The sequence below is a fragment of the Lissotriton helveticus genome, chromosome 7 (assembly GCF_964261635.1).
Source record: "Lissotriton helveticus chromosome 7, aLisHel1.1, whole genome shotgun sequence".
Classification (NCBI taxonomy): domain Eukaryota; kingdom Metazoa; phylum Chordata; class Amphibia; order Caudata; family Salamandridae; genus Lissotriton; species Lissotriton helveticus.
In genome coordinates, this window is record NC_136068.1 from 1,634,724,710 (window position 1) to 1,634,747,127 (window position 22,418).

Sequence of the window (22,418 nt, forward strand, 5' to 3'; positions counted from 1 at the left end):
GAAAGGTGAACCTGGCAGTCATAAAATGGTACGCTCCACACCTATTCCTGTGAACTGACACTATTTGACAGTCTTTGTTCTAAATTATAAGGCACCCTTCATTGGAATGTCTGATTCACTGAAATATAAACATAGCTTGCCATCATATTGATTACAAGGCAGCTGGCAGGCAAGCATCTCCATTCACATCCTCATCATGGCCTTGGGTGGGATGCAGGGCCGCTCCATCAAGAGGGCCAGGGGCGTGTCTCCTGCTGGCTAATGGCTGAAGGAAGAGTGGGTGTATTCTTTTGCCCAAACTAAAAGGTATAAATGTACTGGGGTCAATAGTTTGAATGAGTGAGGAGAGAGGCGCTACTCAGGTAAGGCAAACTCTTCCAGAAGTAACTGTTAATAACTGACTGATGAGAAACCTGAACCTTTTTTTAAAATACTGATTAATAATTGATATGGTACCTCACCTGGCTATTGCGCTCGCCTCATGACTGCAGTGTCTCATTGGCTTTGCTAGCTCAATATGTCTCCAGGTGTTTTTAGTCAATGCAATGCCTACCTGGGACACTCTCCAGTGCATTGGTGGCTAATTCCTGTTCTATCACATTTTCTCCTGACATGGCATACCCTTCCTGCTTGAGCTTTCTAAAGATGTTCTTATGGTTTCAGTGCTAACTGCAGATCCCTGTTTTATGTATTTTTCGTTTTTGCTTTGAGTCTTTCAGATGTTTTTGTATTTTAATTGCATTTTCTTTTGACAGTTTATTAAATGTCTGCTTTTGGTTTTAGCTTCTTTGACTTTTGGGGATGATTTATTACGATGCTGTTTGGCGGGTGGTGGTGAAGTCACGCTTTATTAATGTTTTAAGAAAAGTAAAAAATCTAATATAATTAACATATGTGGATTGAATACAGACATGCAAGACATTTTACCATGCTCAAGTAAGTATCTGTGAGTTTCACCCTGCTTCATTTCGCAAACAATACTGCTATAGAAACCAAACTATAGACTTTCCATTGTACATTTAGCTAGTCAATAAATGTTCTTCTGAGCTACTCAAGAAAACTGATCAAAAGCATCACTTAGCGTTAAGTATTCATTTTTATTTATTAAGCATGAATAAACACCAGTCTGGTGCTGAAATATGTAGATTCATTCCACAGTTTTAGTGATATCAGAATAACTAATCATATACAGACCTTGCTTATCTTCCCTCAACTTACTAGCAAAGAAGAGCCAGCAGGCTAGAGCAGTTTATCAAGGAAAGATAGCTGGGAGACTGATCTACAGTTTTCAGTGCAGTCTGACTGCAGTGTGTGTTTTTCTTACCAACAATGAAAGTAATCAAGCCTTTTTTAGCTACTTTGGTACAAAACCACTGGGTATTTAAGCATTAATAACGGCTTTGAATGCTGAACATGAATTTACTCATACTTGTTCGAAGACCATCGGTCCAGAGACAGACGCCTCCCTTCTCCTAATGAATGGCAGACAGTCTTCTTCTCTCAAAACAGAACACTTATTAAGACTCATTCATTCGAGGTCTTCCCACCTTCCACAGGTGTACAATCATCATATAAAACACTAGTTGAAAACTGCCCATTGATTACTTTCATTGTTTTGCAGAATCCACTTTTATTGCATGTATTTAACAAAGACTCAATTATTGAGCAGACTGGTGGTTTCTTCATTTCTTTTATCACTTTGAAACATGGTTTTGATGAAGTTTGGTGCATTTAAAATTCTGGATGCATAATATGTTCCTTCTATGTTATAGCTCTATGGTTGTGACGCATAGCTAACTATTGACTCTTTCAACCAGCCCACCTGTATTCATGGCATTGTGACTCTGTTGTGTGCTGGATGGGTTCACACTTTCTTAAGAACAGGCCCACTAAATCTGAAATTCTTCCTCTCTTTCATAGACTTAACTGTTGATGCAACTCCTTATAGCCATAACAATAGGACAATGCCCCTCCCCTGTTTGTAAGGTCATGAATCTGGGCACTGTTTCTAAGGTCATACATCTGGGCATATTTATAGATAATACACTTGATCTTAATGCCAAATCTCCATTGTCACTAAATCCTGTCTTCAGGCTATTCAGCATCAGCTTACCTTTCATTTCCTTCTCTCAGCTTATTTTGACTGGCAATGCCTTCGTAAACTCCAGACTTGACTATGGTAATACAGTTTACCTTGGCATGAATAGAATTGCCATTGTCAGACTTCCAAAAATCCAAAACTCGGATCAGAAGCAGTTTATACCTAAGACAATTTGATTCTAATTCAGCTCATTGGAAATCTTTACATTGGCTTCCAGTTGCTAAAAGTATTCTATTCAAAGTGGCATGCATCATGCACAAACTCCAGGCTGGTGGGGCGCCTACATTTCTATCCCATAACTTCAGCAACAATCAGCTATCCCATTCCCTTTTTTGACGCTCTCAACACCTGCCTATAATTCTCACTTTTAAGCTCACACATTGAGACGCTATCAGGGTACTAGTCGACAAACTCTAGAACAACATTACTTCTGAAATCCGTTCCATTTCTCATCTCCTTCATTTCAGAAAATCTATCAAAACCTGGCTATGACTCTAACTACTCCTCTGGCCTCCAGGCAACTCAAAGGCTGTGAAACTGCATCAGGCGTCACTGTGCACTCTATAAACCCCCATAAACAAGTAAAAAAATCACAAAATTAATGAATTAATTAATTGATTAATGCCAGTTTTTATAGGTTTTTTCGTAGGTACTGTTTAGCGCAATACATTTTTATCTAACCTCTGCATTATAATCTCTCCTCCATAATCTTCGCATTTGTTTTAACTCACTCCTCAATTTGAGTAATTCTTTATTGAAACATTTAAAAGTCCTTTACTACGGACATTTTAGGCTTTTTTTCTACAAGAAGCCAGTGTATCAGCAGTCTTTGTTATTGTATTTATTAGTAGTTGGTTAAGATTATACACAGCATTATCATATATTTTAGCTCTTGCATACATTTGGCTACTTTAAATGCATATCGGTTGTTCCAGTTTCTAACTACAAGATCAAGCGTTCTGCCCTATGTTTGTCATCACCAACATTGAGTTTCCATACAAACGAAATGACAACATGGTCCAACCAAGCAACTGCAAAAACAGGCCTAAAAGCACTTATTTTATTGTCACAATATACCATATCAAGCGTGTGGCCCCAATTATGTGCTGGACCCATCAAAGTTAAATTGAAATTCAACATCAAAATGTCTTTACATTTTAACTGGTACTCATCCCTGGAGATATCGAAATGTTCCTCCAAATCCTCTTCTATTATGCTGCACACATTTATTGATGGTGATGAGCCTAGGTGTCTATTTAGGCATTTCAATTTAACTTGAGGGAAACTCAAAGAGGTCCAGGATAAACTGTGATCAGCCGTTCAGCTCTTATAGGGTCGGTCAGACTTACTAGTAGCAACTCTAACTGTGGGTGATATTCCCTACTACTTTCTCACATTTTAGAGCTTGTTTCACAATCACTGCTGAGCTCCCCTACTCGCTTTTTAGGTTGAGCTAGTGAGCACATGTGCAGTCGCTTTGAGATATCCTGTAATCAGGGTGTGGGCTATAAGTGCATCCAATTTCTTAGCATTGTTTTTCATTTGTCTGTGTCAATGACCTTTAAAAATCTTTGCTTGCCTGGTAAGACCTGCCTCTTTGTCCTCCCTTTCTCTCTTCTGTTCCTCCCACAGAGCAAGGACTTAGTATTGTCTCATTCCGCTATAGTTCTTTGGGGAACTATTTTTTTCTTGGTTTCCTGTTTTGTTACTGTTTATGTTCAGGTTCAGCTTGCTTACATTTAAATACAGCATTGTTCCTCCTGCTGCCTGACCGTCCCTGGGATGCTCTATTTATTTATTTTTAATTGATTGACCACAGGTACAAAAGCTGATGCTCGAATTCTGTTGCCTAGCTCCAAAGTCAGTAGCTTTGGATGTTTACCCACCTCCTCGCTTCAACAAAATGTGCTTGTTTTAGAGGGTTTATCTCTATTTCCTTCACTGAGTAACCCTATTACCATGCACCCACCCATAACCCCTTCCTCCCTTTTGCTTCCCCGAGCTCCCTGTGAGCACATGGGAAGTGTGTTTCCTTCATACACAAAAGTGAAGAAGAAGCGCTTTCACTTTAAATTTAAAGAGCCTCCGATCCTGAGTCTCTTTTACATTTTCTATTCTAAAATGCAGCCACGGGATAGAGCTAGAAAAAATTAAAAATATGAAAATTAAATAAATAGCTAAATAGGGCAAAGCAGAGTAGTCGTAAAGTGGCAAGATTGGTTTTATTCGCGTCTCAAAACATTAGCGCCACTTTACAGAGTTTAACAGTGAAGCGCTACTTTCGATTTCTCGTCTTTCTTTGAACAGCATTGTTTTCTACGGTGGGGAAGTGCACCATTCCTGGAATACCTGGTTGATGCATAGAATGGAAAACAATTAATGTGATCCTTATCACCTGTTTTCCTTATTTTCGTTTATAAAATGTCCACTGCAGCTCTGTGTTCACGGATGTGGTCTTTCTAAATCATACTGCTTACTTTCTGTCAGGATATAAGCAATAGGCATTTAAACGGGTCCCTCGGGGCCCTGTAGTCATTCCCTTAACTTTTTAGGCAAAAACACTAATTGATTTCTGAATAAAGAGTATGAAAGCGTTAAGGTAACCATGTTGTTTTGCTTACATTTCACATGCTTTACTTAATCTTGCATTCCCTATGAGTATTTGCATTTTCCAGGATGTTGTTACTTTTTTTATCAGGCAGCATATTACTCTTGGCTAGTGCATAATATGAATTCAGTCACATCCATGTTTTTATGGCATGGAACAAATGGGTTGTCGCGTTACTCGTGCAGGACTACCTGTCCCAGGAGCACGAGTAACCACCCCTAATCGCCACCAGCTGGGGCGCTCTCCCTGCTGGCCCCTCCCTCGCTGGAATCTGCTCTTATATCCCTCACGGAGGCTAACCAGCGGATTTCTTTCAAGTTGCTGTGTTTTTCTCCTTGGACTTGCTGCCATTAAATTACCCCCAGCTCTTCAGCTCTTCAAGCCTACTGCCCGCGGAACCCGCTGCGCGGGTCCCGCTTAGTGCAGGGCGGAGTTTCAAAGACACCATCTGCCTGTCATCGGGGAGGTTCAAAACAGCAGGGCTGCGAGCGCGTTACCCGTGCAGGACTACCTGTCCCAGGAGCACGAGTAACCACCCCTAATCGCCACCAGCTGGGGCGCTCTCCCTGCTGGCCCCTCCCTTGTCAGCCCCACCAGCCTATTAGCGAGTGATAGGTCCCGCTGCGCGGGTGGGCGCCGGGAGAAGCCCGGGCAAAGGGCGGGCCGTCTGTGGCCGTCCGGGGACGTACGAGGACGGGACGGGCCCCCCCTCTTTCAACTCGCTACGGGGTAAGTCGATAAATTTCACACAATCGTAGAATACCCATCAAATCATCATTGAATTGAGCCAAATAAAATAAATTCACAAACGCTTATCAGCTAATAAATGGGTTTCAAAAAGTTGCGATCTCGCACTATATTTATGAAAAGAATGGGGACAGAGAACGCGATCCGGAAATCATCAAATAAAGCTATAAAACCTGGTCGTATAATTCAAACGCCGGCAATCAGCACATATTTCACCACGCTTGTTGCAAAAGATACCCAAGAATCTCATATATTAGGCAAAGATTTATCTCTCAATTCTTCAGCAATTTTTGGGGAAACCGAAAGTGCTTCAACGATACCTAATTCACAATCCAAATTGGGTCATTTGGAGCCCGAGTCAAGCAATAAATCACTTTGTACCCCAAAAGATCCACAAAACCTAGACCAGGAAACATCTACCCTAAAAACCTCAACACCGATAAAAAATAGAGAGAGCTCTATGATACTCGAAGATTCAAATATTAATAAATCTAACTCTGGGATACAAAAGTTGGAACTTGGAACAAGTAAAAATACTTTAGAAAAAACACCTCTCCCAATCACTTCACTAGATCTTTCGCTGGACCCCTTCAATCTCAAACTAAATAATAATATCAATAATACAACCTTACCTATATCAAAAGCACTGTTCTCACTACAAGAGATTTTGGAATCAGTTCTTTCTTTTCTGGGAAATATTCTAGAGAACTCAGATCACACTTTGGACGTTCAAATAGGGATATTAAAACATCTAGTTGAAGAAAAAAAGAAAAAAGCCTTCTTCACAATAGAGAAAAATAACACACCATCGAAGACCAACCCTGAGCGAAATGACATACCAAAAGATTATATCAAAGATCAGAAGAAAAGAACACGTGAATTCAGTACACAAACATCAATGATCCAAATACAACAAAACCAGAACATGGATAATTTAAACGATTCAACAACATATTCTTTAAGAAAACTTTTTAAAGAAAAACATCAGCAAAAAATCAGATACTTTCCAATATTTACAAAAACTAAGGAAATAAATAAACTCGCAAATGATTCAGTATTAGATAATCAGGAAATACATGTTATTAATATATCTAATCAAGGAAATGGAGAATCGATAGTTAAAAAGAAACAAGAAAACAACAAAGAAGGAAGGAAAAGAAGGAGGAAAAAACCAGTAAGAAGGATTCAAAAAAAGAAAACTCGCAAACTAAAATTTCGAAAAACAGTTACAATACATACTTTGGAAGAGGATCACGGTGACAACGTAATATCATCTCCAAGCACTGAAAAGTTAGCAAACAGTAAAACTTTTAAAGAAAAGACGCCTCAATTAGATCCTAGAGCTAACGAATACGTCCCACTTAGACTTCCAGAGGAACTTGATCATAGCAACAACAGAAATACTAGTGAAGTCTTAAATAACTACAATCAAAGGGAGGAAGAGTCTCCCTCCAAAATTCTGCAATTTGAGGAACTTTTTCCCACTGATTTAGCTCCACTTAATAGAGGAAGGATAATTCATCTATTACGTCATTTAAGGTCTTTACAAACAATGACTAGTAATGATCTTGATCTAGTAATCTTCCCTAACAAAGATAATATCAAATTGGCAAGGGTATCATTCTGGTCGTCTATTCTCCCAGGAATTATACTTAAGGAAAAGGAGACACTACATAAGTACGGATACGATGTAGTTGAAAAATTGGAGCTAACGTCCAGTAAAATTCCAATTTGGTATAATGCTCAAATACGTGCACTTTCAAATTCACATGTGAAAGAATACCAGAGAAATCATGACGCGATAGAACATCATGAAAACACGGACTTTGATATACATTCTGTAGGGCAAGAAAAACTAAAAATTTTGGTGGATAAAGGACAAAGGGCAGTCTGGTACCATGCACCTAAAAAACCCGACAATAGTAACAACATAAAATCCTGGGCTTGGGTTTCTGAGACTTTGAATAGAAACAAAATCAAGAGTACTCAACAACAATCTGTTTAGCCCAGGCTTAAAAATTACATCTTGGAATATTGCAGGCAGAATTAAGAACAAATTGCCTACGGCCTTGAGAAATTTGCAAGATATTCTGATCATACAAGAAACGTGGGCAACTGAGTCTATCAATCTCAAAAATTATTATGTATATGAAATACCAGCAACACCTACTAAACGAGGTCATGCTAAAGGTGGTTTGGCCATTTTTCTGAGTGAAGATTATCAGTGGGCTCAGGAAATAGTAGATACTAATCTATAAAATCTACAGTGTATTAAAATCTTTGTAAAAACACATAACACGGCCCCCCTAAAGGCAATTCTCCTCTTTAACGTATATGCCCCCCCAGGTACAAAACACGATACAGTATTCTTAGAAATCATGGGAAAAATCGTGAATATAATAGAAAACCATCCCTATTCATCATTCTTAATCATGGGTGATTTCAATAGTAAAATCTCTAATTCAGAAATCAATAAGTGGGCAAAATCATACTTGGAAGAAGGTATGGAAACTAAAATCCCGCAATTTCCTGAAGGCATATTAACCGACAAAAGAGGTAAACTGCTATTATCAACACTGACTAATATGAATGGAGTAATAGTGAATGGTAACATGGAAGGGGATATTCCAGCAAATTTTACCAGGCATGGCAACGGGACTCGATCCATTATTGACTACATCATCTGCAGTATGGATCTGTTAGACACAGTCACGTATTTGCATAACCAGTTTCACCAAGAAAGTGATCACGCATTAATGAACTTAAATACAGATTGGATACCTAAATCCTCTCCAGCCTGTCATATCATCTACTATAAAAGTAAAATAGTGATAAACAGCGATCAGAGACGCATCTTCTGGAATTCTTCGACTCTCAATAAAATTATTTCACTGATCGATCATTCTCAATTTTTATCAAAAATATTTTCTGAAAATCCTATTGAAAATTTCGAATTTATTATAAAGGAATTCAAAAATGTAATCCTAAATATGACAACAAAGGATGCAGTAGGTAACAATAAGAAGAAGGATAAAAATATGCGTACTATTAAGAACTCTGAAGTAAAGAAAATGTTAAACAAATGCATACGCTCCCAATATATCAACCCCACACCATATGAGAAGAAGGAAATAAACAAATTGAAAAATCAATTGAGACGAGAGAATCAAAGAAATAAAAAAGCTTTTCAAGACCGCAATTGGGTCGATATCCAGATAGCAGCGAAAAAGTATAATCAGCGCAAATACTGGTATCTAATCGCAAAACTAACTGGTTTAAAAAAGAAACTACAAACAATACCGGTCCCTCCGAACGACTGGGAAATTTTCTTGACAGATCTTTACAAAACAAACTTAATAACACCATCTGAAAGCAGGGAGATTAACACCAAAGGTAAAGACGAACGTCCAATAAATAAAATAACAGCTATATCAGTCGAACTGAATATTCGTAATGCAAGAACAACTGGTGCTTCTGGCCCGGACCAAATCCCGATCAAAGCATTACAAGTTGCCTCGAAGGAATGGAGTCAGCTGCTATGTCCACTATTCAATTATATTTTTGATACCGGCCAAGTACCAAAATCATGGCAGGGAAGCATTATTATCCCCATTCACAAAAAGGGAAGTAAAACCCAAGCAAGCAATTACCGCCAAATAGCGCTCATGGACGCGGTGGGAAAAGTATTTGCAGCAGAATTATTATATCGTCTGAAAGAATGGGCTTTTACGACAGGTCAGATACCTATGTTTCAAGCAGGTTTCAGACCTAAACATTCGGTCACAGACAATATCGCTGTTATCCAGGTCATCCTTGACAAATATGTAACCCAAAAAACTCAGGTCGTGTACGCGGCATTTATAGATTACACTACGGCATTTGATCGGGTAGACCGACCAACACTATGGAGCAAATTGAGGAGGCTTGGAATACACGAACAACTGTTACAATCTATAGTAAGTCTACATACCAATACTTGGTGTCAAGTTCAAATGGGGGGAGAAAAAGGTCATACGAAAAGAATTAAAACCGAAAATGGATTAAAACAAGGGTGCCTTCTAGCGCCGATCCTATTCTCCCTATACTTAAGTGACTTGTGTAATCAACTACAATTAGGCTCCAGCTTACCTCCTAAAATTGCCAATCAATCCATACATGCATTACTTTATGCGGACGACATAGTGTTATTGGATCTCACTCCTTTCGGATTACAAATATCATTGGATATCCTGCACAAATACTCCGAAGAAAACTACCTAGTTCCAAACATTAAAAAAACAAAAGTAATAGCTTTCTCGGGGAGGAAACAAAGCGCCAAATATACTTGGAGTATAGGAGGAGAAAGGATAGAAGAAGTTAATGATTATCCCTACCTTGGCAGGATCCTTTCTAAAAATTTAACAAATACAATACAGTTGAAAAACTTACAAAGGAAATCTGACATACATGCCGTAGCCCTCCAGAGACTCTATACCGCAACAGGGAACAGACATTTCTCCTCATTGATAAACATCTACAGAGTAAAAATACCACCTGTATTATCTTATGCGACGGAGTACATCCCAATAAAACAATGGGCCTTCATGGACCGCAAAGAGGGAAAAATTTTAAGAAAAATCATGAAAGTGTCAGACGCTGTACCTGTTCAAGCATTGAGACTGGAACTATCAGTCACAAGTTCCTATGCTGTAGCAATTGCAAATGTAATTAGGTGGGCCTACAACTTATTACATGCAAAAGAGAATACTTTAAGGTCATTGCTAAAAAAAGAGACTTTTGGGTCTGATGCAAAAAAGCAAATTTTCCTTGACAACATGGTTGAAGCATTTCGTATAGCAAATATCAGTACTAAATTGCTGCTTACTTGGACACCAGCTCAAGTAAAACTGTTCTTAAAATGCTTCACCCCAAAGTTGAGCTATGAAATGGATTCTCGACATTGTAACAAACTACCTACTTATATACCCTTTGCCGAATCCATAGAATACAAACAAAACCGGCCCTATATTAGGTTTACTTTGTCACATGGTGCGAGGAGGGCAATCGCCATGCTTCGATTAGGAATTCTACCCGTTCTATCATATACTTCAGGATGGCGCCAGGGAGGATCTCCTCTATGTACATTGTGCGCAGGGGGCGATCAGACTTTGGAGCATGTTTTATTTGTATGTCCAAACCATAAAGTAATTTTAGCTCGTACTAGATTTCTAGAACCCATCTATCGCTTCTGTAGAATCACAACAGTGAGAGAACTTATATCTCTGTGTAAATATCCCCCGAATGAATTTGTCTGTTATAACCTGTACAAATTTTTAAAATCTTTTTTACCTTTGTACTGATAAAACTGAATCTTTTATATATGTAAAATGTGAATTTTTTTTTGTGGTCCTCAGTTGAGTACCAACACAAATAAAACTTTTTGACTTTGACTTTATGGCATGGAACAAATGGGTTGTAGCTGAAGGCATTGCGAGTTTCTTTCAGTGGGGCAGTTTGGTGTTCATTGGGGAAGAGGATGTGGCACTATGGCCTGAGCTGCCGAATTTGGAATTGGGGAACCGGGTTCAGCCTTCATGATCAATCCACCAGACCTCTCTCCTTAGGGAGTACATTCCCATCCTAGACCTTAGAAGGCCCCACTAGTCCTTAGAAGCCCTGGTGTCTTAGCAAAAGCAGGTAAAGCCTAGCTGAGGCAAGTGTGGGTTAAGGCCTACAAAGCATCCTACACTATATTGACAATGGCTCTATCACTGAGGTCACAGGACCCTGAGGCCAGTTTGCCTCACCTATTTGTACCTCCATTGGCCGTGTTTCATCAGTAGTAGTGCAACTCACCAGGGATCGGCAATGCAGGATTTGCATGTACACAAAAATAAGTTTGAAAAGTTTGTGGTCTCTCTGATTCATGCACAGGCACTTTTAACATGTGCTGCCTGCTTTGGGACCGCTGGAATTATGCAGCAATGGAGTACAAAATGAAGACACAGTGTTGACTAAATTATGCATCCCAAAAAAGGGTGCGGCGTAATGTAGTATATTTTCTGATCCTTTTTTTATTTTTACATTTTTACACATACTAACAGTTGTTGCAAAGATTTTGCCTCTTTAGTACCAGTGTGACATACACGCAGTAATGAGAGAGGTGACCAGTCTCCCTTTGCAAAGGGCCGTCCACTGTGCAGCAAGTTGTCTTATTTTTTATTAACTTTTGATCCATTTGTGGTACAAACTATTTTTTAGTTAAAATCACCAATTATGCAGCATATGATGTCTTATGTGGCAAATATGGCAGAGCCATAGTTATGTAAAAAACGTGCAAACTTTGCCATTCATGATTTAACTACTCTTGTGGAAAAAGGGAGGCGAATTGCTAATGATAGAAACTGTATAGCCTAGAGACAAATGGCTTGTGATTCCACTTTTAAGCTTATTTGGGATATTCTGCAATTGGAACTGTATCCCAATTTGTCAATACATTTTACTGTCAATAACTCATATTAAACATTAGATAAACATGTGTATCCATTGGTTGAATAAAAAGCGTAATAAGCTGTAACTGGTCAGTGAAATGCCAAACAAATACCAAAAATTAGGATGTTTTGCTCTTTCTGGCCATACCTCTCACTCCGCCCATTTACACAATCCTAGGGTTATTCCCGCTCTCTGATTTTCCGCCCACACTTCCCCTACTTTTTTTCCCCACTTCCACCACTGGACCACACCCACCACAAATGGGATTATTTTGTAATGGTTGTGTATGGAAAATAATAGAACGTATCATATTCAGTGTTTCAGTTGCAAAAACCTAGCATCTACCCAGCACCAGAAAATGTCCATAGAAGAGAGTCTCTCTTTGATGTCACCTCATTAAATTGACCTTATTTATAGCCACAGTTATATCTCAATAAGGTTTGTCTACAGCGTTGCCTTCACACTAATTTTCCTCCTCATTGGATTCTTGGAATAGTCTCAGACTGTTTATGAACCAGACCTCATTTACAGAGAGTGCTTGAAATACACATGTTCCCAGCAGCCCCTTCCTTGCCCCTCTTTCACATTCTGGTGGTGCAGTGTCTCAGTGAGAGCAGCTCACACTTTATTCAACACCATTATGCACTGCTTCGCCCACCTCCATCCCCCTTTCCTTCCCTCTGCTTCACTTCTCCGCTCACCTCTCACTCCTTTCCTCCACCTGTTATCAGTTTCACTTCCTCATCACCCACTCCTCTGAGCTGCATCCCTCCATGTATTCCTCGTTTTCCTTATTGCACATGTCTCCCACAGACCACTTCCATATGTTGTTTCTTACTTACACATTACAGAGAATATTTATTTAACCAATTTACTCCCTGTGCATTAGCTCATAACTGTACATCTATACTATCTTTCCAGTCTCAGTGTTTCACTCGCTCTCTTTTTAGGGCTTTTCTCCTCACCTCACTTATTCTCTCACTCCCCTCCCTTCCACTCTTTCCCTTCCTCTGCCCCCCCCCTCTTTTCCTCATACTGCCTTATCTCGTGTGGCTCAGGCTGAATGTCTTTGGCACAACACTGATCCCTCCTCAGTAATTTCTCTACTTACTCCAGTTATACGAACTGAGAAATGTGGAGTGCAAATCAGATGACACCCATGCTTTCATGAGCTTTCAAAGGCATGCCGATGCCTCATCCCTCTTCAATTTGCAAAGCCAATAGCTCTATATTTAACTAATGCGAGACCTGTTGCATTGCAAATGCTTGTCTTCTCTGCAGGCACAGATTGTATGATATCAGAGAGCAAGTAGAACACTCAGAGCTACTGTACAATCCTCTTTCTTCCAGATCGCTATCAGACAATAAATGTTGTACAATTAGTCCAGATATATTGTGCCAGATGCTGGACCGACACCTTTTATCTAAGATTTTACTACATTTGTGGCGTCCATATAATTGTTTAGAAGGATAGTTTAGTACTTGCTTATGTTATGTTATGTTAATTTATTTTATAATGCGCACAGCTACCCAACAAGGGTTTCCCAGCGCAAGCAAACAGAAGCTCAGCAATGATCTGACATTAGCAATGTTGATTAAAAAACCAAGTTTTTAATTGTTTACGAAAGTTGGGGAGCAGCTTACCATAGGTTTTCTCCACTGTGAGACGGGGTTTCTGGCTGCAGGTCGTGGTCTGGTCCCAGATGGGCGCGGACGAGCTTCCTTTGAGGCTTTTCCAGCAGGCCATCAGTGCAGATGTGCCTGTGGCTGATGCAAATAGCAGAAATGGCTCAAAATGTGGTAAAACAATTACCTACCCCAAGATAGTAGCCAACAAAGGCAACGGGGAAATAGGAATCAGCCCCAGAATGCGCAATCCAAAAGTAGAATCATGCTGATTCTAAAATGGCTAACTCACTTAACAAATTAGAACATTAAACAAGCAAAGTTAAAAAAGATTTTTAAAAAACAGTGTTAGCTTCACGAAAAATGGGTACCAATACAAGTTACCCTATATTGCCATCTGACACAAGGATCATCAGTATGTCTCAGTGCTCCCAGTTTTTCAGTCAGATTAGCTGGGAAGGTTCTGCCTAAGCTTATTACTACGTCCACTTGCAATAATGGGACATAATAATGCCTGTTGCAATGTGCTAAAATAACATTTGAAAAATATATATTTTTATTTTTGCAATCTCTGTGGACCTCACAAAGCACAACATGTTAAGCAAATACAACACAAAAAGATATTCTCTCAAAGTAAATACTTTTCTTACAAATAAAATCATTGCAAAGAACTTTGCCTATAATCACAGTGGGTTATTTATGGACAATGTCCTCCAAACGCCAAACTCTAAATAACCTCCTAAGCTGGAACTATGTGTAGAGTTTGTCATTTTCACTCAACTTCTAGTAAAATGTTTAAAGCTTCTCCCAAAACTAGGTCAGTGTGCCAAATTATTTGCATTGCCTATATTTCCCAAACTATCCATAAATTCAGCAAGAAGAATTTAGCCAAATTGATTATATGGTCTTCATGAAACTTCAAAATGATGGGCCCTAGTTAGATTTAGGAAGGAACTGAAAAAATGCCAGTGTCTGGTAGAAACTCTAAATATAGATTACATTCCACTGGCTGAATTTTTTCCGATTTAGGATTATTGTGGGGGAATTCCAGCAACTGGATTATTCTCCACATTAAAAAGTTGCTGCAGAAATGTGAGGATTTTCAGTTCAGTCCAAACTCTAAATGAGGTCGAATTACCTTTTTACATACTAGGCCAAATTTTTGTTATTTATGGAAATGTTCTCATGCAAAAAATCACTTCTGTTTTTTTTTATGCAAAGCCAGAGTAAAGAAATCATGCAAATGTGGCAGTCACTATTCATATAGACATTCTGCAAAAAGTTTATTTGTCAGTTGATTTTCTTGCGAAACATATTTTTAGGAGGTTTTCTCAAACAATTCTTTAACATAAAATTGGAAATATCATTGTAAATGTATTTTATAATGGATTTTCTGAAATGTCCTGAAATCTAGTCCTGCAATTTCGCACATCCCTGACATCAAACCGCTGTTATTATGTTGTACATAACATTTTTTATAATTGCAACACAAGACTTTATATTTTTATTAGTTCTTCATTGTGTCAATGTTATGACGAATGGTGTGTTCAGTGTGCCGTGTAAAAACACTTCTGAGTTGCAGTACTCCAGCTGTGCAAGCACCATCACATTACGTTTTTTTGATTTTCTTTCGCAGGATGGGGCATCTTTCACCTTTTGTCTGGGTTCTATTGGTCATTGGCCAGTTCCAGAAATCAGAGTCACGATGTCCAGGTAAGGCGTTGAGCCCACCTCCTCTCATGGGTCATTTATTTTGGAGGAAAGGTATATTGTGCTCTCTGTTACAGACGAGCGCATTTTCAATTCTCCAGCTTAAAGTTTTACCTCTCCTAAAATGTGTCTGTGTCAAGCATCCCCCTTGCCACTGAACTAAAAGAAACAGAACAACCTGACATGAGACCAATTGGTTTCAGTGGAAGGCAAATGTGGAGGTCAAATGTCTCGGGACCTTATTTATGGGCTTTTAGTGTAGGGCAGCGCCGCAGGCCTCCCTGCTGCGCTGCCCTACAGCAAAAGGAAAGGGCTGGAATGCGCTGCATCTATATGATACGGCACATTCTTGTCCGTTTCCCTTGTGCTGGCCCACAATGGGCTGCCGTACGCCAACTCAGACTCCGTTGCACCATGGTGCAAGGGTGCCTGCGTTGCGGGATGGTTGATTTTGTGTAGGCAGAGACCCTTCCTGCCCAAAATCATTTGCAATGCTATCGGTCTCGCCTTTAGGCCCTTATATGTATCAAGCTATGCAGCACAGAAGCCTGGGTGCTGAAACATCTACTGTTCTTTAACATGGTGGAAAAGATGCACCAAACTGCGTGACATATCAGGTATGGGAACAAATGGAGAGAAATATTGCCTTTCAGTGGGAAATTGTATAGTCCAAAGCTCTGTTTTTGATATAAAATCATGGCCTTCAGTGGTCATATCACTGAAAATACAAGATTCGAAAAAAATATTATTGTCTGCGGGTGCTCGTGGAAGACAATTTCTATGGACTGGAATCTAGAGAATGCTAAAGTGATTCTGGTATTTTACTGACCTCTGCTGGTCGTTTTCTATCAAGAAAGTTAAATAGAAGCAGTTGCCAGAAAAATTTTAAAAAGAAAGTCCCTCAGCAGAAAGCAATTCTGGTATTTTACTGGCCTCTACTAGTCCTTTTTATTAAGACAGTTGAATAGAAGCAGTTGAACAGAAAAAAAGTCCCTAAGCGGACACAGACAAGTCCTAGGGCTGATCTCCAGAGGCCACAAAGTACATACACATATATATAAGTATATACTAAAGTAGTAGAGAAGCGTGGCTCAGTGGTTAGAGGCGGCAGACCTGGAAAGCTGAGATCGGCCGAGGACCAGGGTTCGATCCCCCGCCTCGGCGGGTCTCGGGCTCAAAAATTCCACGGACTCGACAATTCTCGCTCTGGTGCCTACTCGACTCACGGGGTCACACTCTGCGACTCTGGGCAATAGCTTGCTTAATCTCCACTACGGCCCCTCGCGGCGGGATGCCTGGCTTTCACCTTGTGGATACCCTGCCGGGATATCATACAAGGGAATACCAGGACGGGTTCCCTAAGCAAGCGCCTTGAGACCCCTGGGTGATTTGTGCGCTATATAAGTCGAAATACATTTACATTTACAAGAGGTCTCGGATGCGCGACCTAAAAATGAAAGCACAAGGAGAAGTATTTTCATTTCTCTTCGTTGTGCCTACTTAACGCCACCCCTGGGGTGGCGTTAGGTTCTGAGGCATTCCCAGGTTTACGATGACTCCTTGACTCGTAGACGGAGCCAACAGGGGTTCCATTGACAGAATACTTAAGATCCATCCATCTTTAAATGGGGCGGCTGAACATAGAGTAGTAAATCAGACCCTAAGTGTCTAACTGATATGGCCAGAATCATATTTGCAAATGCATTTATTGCCCGTGGTTCAGTTGGAATCGATGGCTGTTTCTCAAGTGGTAGGTGGAAAAGCTCAAATATAAGACCGCTTCTAATAATGTTGGTAATCATTTTTGTTAAGTCATATATAGTTATAAATGTCCAGCCCTGGCATAGGTCTGCCACTCAAAGCAGTCCAAAGCATATCAGTTGTCTCCAAGCTCACTCGTGACCTTCAAGCAGTGATTGCTTAGTAAAGATAGTTCTGCAGAGTGGAGTGATTCAACACCTATGCTGGCTCTCAGACGGAGTCATGCCCATGCTGTGCATGCTACCAATTTTATCTGTGGGACAGGCATAGGGATTGGTTTACCTACAATTGTACTCAGTGGTCTTGTGTCTGTAATCTCAGATTCTATTCCAAATGCGGCATCAAGGACAACTCGTGTTACCATATTGTGCCTTGGTGACTCAAAATAAAAATGTCTAGTCCAGGACTGAAAAAACAGATAATCTATTAATGCCACGGCTTCCCAGTTACGACTTGGCTGTTTCACTGCCCACACTACCTTTCTAAGAAAGGTGCAAAATGTTAAAAAACGTTTGACTGAAGGGTCTCAGGACATTGGCATAGAGATATAGTAGTTTTAAGAAGTAATATATTATACTATAGCCATCTGACCATAGGATATTATGGGTCATAGTTGTCCCTAACCATTACCTCAAGATCTTAATAAATCTTAACTCTGAGGTATTACACTGGATCTGCTCTCCATTGTATTGCAAACTATAGTTTAGGTTTTGTAAAGGCTGGGGTTAATGTAAATAATAGGCCTGATCTACCACAATTAGTTTGCAGTCTCTCGCAAAATCAAATTATTTCCCTTGATACAGATTCAGTATTGTCGATTGGTTCCCTGAGGTATAGTAAAATGTCATCTGCATATACAAGGAGACTAGACAATTTTTCACTCAAATGTAAGCCCCTTATTTGTGTGATGCTCTCCAAGAACACACACCACGGGTTCCATTGTAATTACAAATAGGAGGGGACACAAAGGGTACCCTGGTCGGGTGCACCCACGGGCTGCTATGGTCACAGAGTGATGGCCATTAATTTTCACTTGGGCCCTCTGTAATATGTACAATAACAACAACCATCTCACAATGCTTTCACCTAGTTTTATCCCCCTTAGCATGGAAATACATATGGCTATTCCAAGGAATTGAATGCTTTTTCTGCTTAGGCAGTCATGCTGCTTCCAGAAGGTTGAGGTTTCACCTGATGCAATAGGGAGAAAAGAGTGTATATTATTGGATGTGAAGCAGCCTGACAAAAAGCATGCCAGTACCAAAAGGACCAGTTCGGATACTCAGACTTTACTCATGTCTGTTATGTTGGTTAATATTTTAGTATCCACATTCATCAAAGATACTGGCATATAGGATGAGCTGAATAGAGAAAACGACTCTGGTCTTAATAATACCATTATAACTGCTTGCCTCATTGTAGGTGGGTGGATTCCTCATTCCATGGCCTATTTAAATATTTCCTCCAATGTTAATCTGTCCCTGCTCGTTGTCATGCTGCCAGACATTGCAATAACTCTTCCTTTATTTAATTAAGTACCCCTATTCATAAGACTTAAGAGAGGCCATTGCCAATTTACCTAAATAGGCTATTACCAAGTTGGTCAACAAATCCTTTTTGGGCAGCACATAGCCATGAGTATTATTCTGTAAAAGATTGCTAAAATGTCAGTAGTTCTACATGTCCCACTCGAGCCACTCCCGATTTCAGCACTTGATCTAGCTCATATAGATTGAATACCTGACCTAGCGTTTGGTGTAGGTGATCACCTTCTGTTGGGTTGGGACTGTCCTCTTCATGGTGTTCAGTCGTGTTGCTGTGCCCTGAGTACCTGAGTGCAAGTCTCTATTTTCTTGGTTTTTAATTTTGTCTGCAGCTAATCTAGCATGTTTAAAAAGGGGTAGGTCTGTCCCTTGACAAGAATAAGGTCCAGGACCTGTCCCAGACCTGGAGGGATTCAACTACATGACCTCATTTGTCTGACAATGGACTACTGTCCCTGATATGGGTTTAGCATGTAGTGTGGTAGAGGCATACTACCATGTTTTGTGAATTAGTACTGGGGTGAAAGCCTACTGGCCCATTTGAGTAAAGTTCTCTTCTATCAGCTAACGCCAATCCTAACATTAACAGCCAAAAATATATACACTTTCAACAGAACCCATTTTTCTTTGAAATAAACACCAATGTCTTGCCTCAGCCCTGCTCTCAACACTCTGTCCAATAGCTCTGCCAAGGTGAATTTCAATGGCCTATAGTTAGTGGTGGACTTTTTTTGACGCATTGACAGGGGAATTACCCAATAGTGCTTGAGGCTGCATTACAATTTCAGATATCCAAGTACAGGCCTCTTGTAGGAGAGGTCAATAATCAATTTGTGATTCTGCATCATGACATAAAAATTATTAGTGTAGCTTTGTGACCTCGGGTGTCAATAGCACCACACATCTATGGGGCCAGATTGTTGCATTATTGTATGTTTTGTTCATGAATTGGTCATGTTGCTGCTGAGAGTGGACTGCCCGTGTCAGTGGATGTATCTAGTGACGGTTCCAGGATAACATTTAGATCTCACTCCATAGGAAGGAACTGAGTTTAGCGCTCATCTATAAGTATATCAGTTTGTCAATTAAATCAAACTCACATGAGTTAATCATCGTCACATCAGCGTTGTCTAGCAAACCCTATTTAATACGGTAGCTACCTTCTGTGTTCCATATCATATTCAAACTCTTGTTACTTCTTCATACTAATATCCACTCTCCTAGTAGAATATGTGTTACAGGAACAAAGAAAGATATCCAGCAATATGCCCACTGTTCTGTAAGTGATTTTCCTGAAGGAAGACCCCCCAATATCATGCCTATCTATTATTTTTAATACCCATCATGTCTTTCTAGGATTAGTAAAGACACCAAAGTTTCATGGGAGGAAGCAAAATGTGTCAGCATGGTTCTATTGAATCTGATTTTGAGGGTCAATCTCGGAGTGCTTTTCCCACACTGCACTGTTTTTCATAAATACCACCCACTCTTTCTGTCTAATATCTAGCTTCATCAAAGCATTACCCCTAACACTGAACTCCCTAATTGGCAGCAGATTACCCATATTCAGAAAAAAATACAGCACATTACATGCAATGGTGGACCGTCAGCACCAGCAGACCCCAGCCCAGGCACCGCCTTCAATTATATGCACATTTTGTCACATCTTCCCATATCAATCAGTGCGTTTTGTTTTATATAAATCTGGAAGCTATTTGATCTCATCCAGTGCTTTTACACACTAGCAACTAGGTTTTAAATCTCAAAGTAGAGCATTTTGCTGGGGGGGGGGGGGTACCAGATTTCTATTGATCACCCTCTAGTATATTCAGTTTCCATGCCATGGCGTTGGAGCCTTCAAGTGCCCGCAACATCCTAACTTCATTTTATCTACCTATTATTATTTTGATGTGACTGCCCGCTATATGTTACCCTCACCCACCTGCTTATCAATGTAATCATAAAGCCATGATTAACATCTAAGGTGTTGGAGGTCTCTTCATGAGATCTATCCTTTAAGTGGCCATTGTCCTGATGCCTCAGTGATTTTAGCATCTTGCAGAGCAGCAACCATAGTTGATCTTTGGCCTTTTTGGATACAATGTGGCATACTCCCAGCTCACATGTTGAGGCTACAATGTCACTGGTAGGCTCTATGCACTACGTGTACTACTATCATGAAGCCAGAAAAACAACAGGTAGTAATTGCATTGTACTGCAAGTCTTTGCTCCCTTGCCATGCATTGAATTGCATCCCAGTCACTGTAGCTCCAAATGTGGACCACAGTAGGCCTTGGGTACCTCAGGCACCAGCTTTGGGGTTCAGGGACCTATATGCACTCTCCACAATTAACATTGTTGAGAATTGAGATTTTCCAAATAGAGAAGTGTGCAAGATTTCAGTATAGAAATTCAATTATCCGGTATACCTAGGGTATTAATATTGTCGCCCAGTGATTTTGCCTCCAGATTTTCATTTTTCAGTCACATAACTTTCAAGACTTTTTCCATTTTCAGGAGTTTCTCACCTCTCGCCATAGCATTGTCTTCTATGTCTGAGAAAGGTCTTTCTGTTCCATCAAGGCACTATGCACATTTATAAAGTCTCTCTTTCATCTTGTCCATGTGTAGGGTGAGCAAATCATTTTTACAATCTATCCTACAAATGCTTTTCCCAAATCCACAGGGAGTTCTTTGGTATCAGTTTGTTTATTTGTAGGTTCTTATTCTCCTTCACTAGACCTTTGTCTGTCCATATCTTTATCCATATTTGGTTGCATCAGATCAAAGGACACTTTAAGTTGTTTGTTATTCCCTTTACCATTGATTGTCACAGTACAATATTTATATATCACTGTCAGTCATCGGCTATGCAATAGAGTCACCCTTCAATCTTCATTTTCAGAGGGCTGCACACCTTTTAAGTAGCATTGGAAAGCAACTCCAAGGTACATGCAGGGTTTGTGGTCAAAGTCAAAAGTCATTAAATGGTAAGGGGCCAAGGGTTCTCACATCACTAGCCCTGGATAAGCAGGTACTCTGCGTCTGATAGTCCCAGTGTTCAAAATAAGACGTGTGTTAATTATCACAGGTCCAATGTTATGCTGTTTGTGTCTTTTAATGTTGTTGCCTTAAATATATGAAGCATGGCCTCACAGCACCGACAGTGCTGGAACCTCTCCCCATATCCAAGCCAGGGAAGAAAGGGACTGAGGCCAGTGTCATCTTCTTTAATGGGCAAGAACATGTTAAGCTTCCATCACCAGGGTCGGTGAGGGTGTAACTCCTTCCTTCCTTCAGAGCTGTGGGCACTCAGGCTACCAAAATACACAACATGGTTCTCTGAGGGCACTGCTCATGCCCACACACCAGGGTCAAGGGCAGCCAGACTTCCCTTGCATACAGCCCCCCCACCCCGCTGACCGGTTTGTAGCTAGCCACCAAGCCCTGGGTCAGAGGAGCCCCATTACAAACTTATGATGCAGACGTGCACCTCTACCCGTGCCATCCTCCCACTGAGGAAATCCAGACTTACCGTCCAGTTGAACCCAGTTCACAGCTCTGTCTCAGGGCCAGGTTGTTCTGCATAACAGGTCACAGTGTTGCGACAGACGCTCCCCAAAGTCTGTCCTGGATTCTGGCTGAGGTCATTGTCTCTAAATGGTTGAGGGCTGCAGCAATCACTCTGTCTGAGAAGTGGCTCTCCACAGACTCCATTGCTTAACAGCAATGTTTGGAGGGGTTATTTTCATGCAGAATCACATTGGATTCCTAGGCCAGCTCCTGAATCAAATTCAGGAAGTGATCTTTTTGTCCGCTGTTTGTCAGGTGCCCCCCAAGCATTGTAATC

General features: G+C 40.3%; 1 protein-coding gene across 1 annotated transcript in view; it reads left to right on the top strand.

The window, feature by feature from the left end:
- Positions 1 to 328: 328 nt before the first annotated feature.
- LOC144770624 (eosinophil peroxidase-like) overlaps positions 329 to 22,418 on the top strand; it is a 147,664-nt gene continuing 125,574 nt past the window's right edge. Inside the window, exons 1-2 of the mRNA XM_078655310.1 lie at positions 329 to 362; positions 15,190 to 15,266. Of these exons, the coding sequence (XP_078511436.1) occupies positions 15,191 to 15,266 (76 nt within the window). The 5' untranslated portion in view covers positions 329 to 362; position 15,190. The remainder of the gene's footprint in view (positions 363 to 15,189; positions 15,267 to 22,418) is intronic.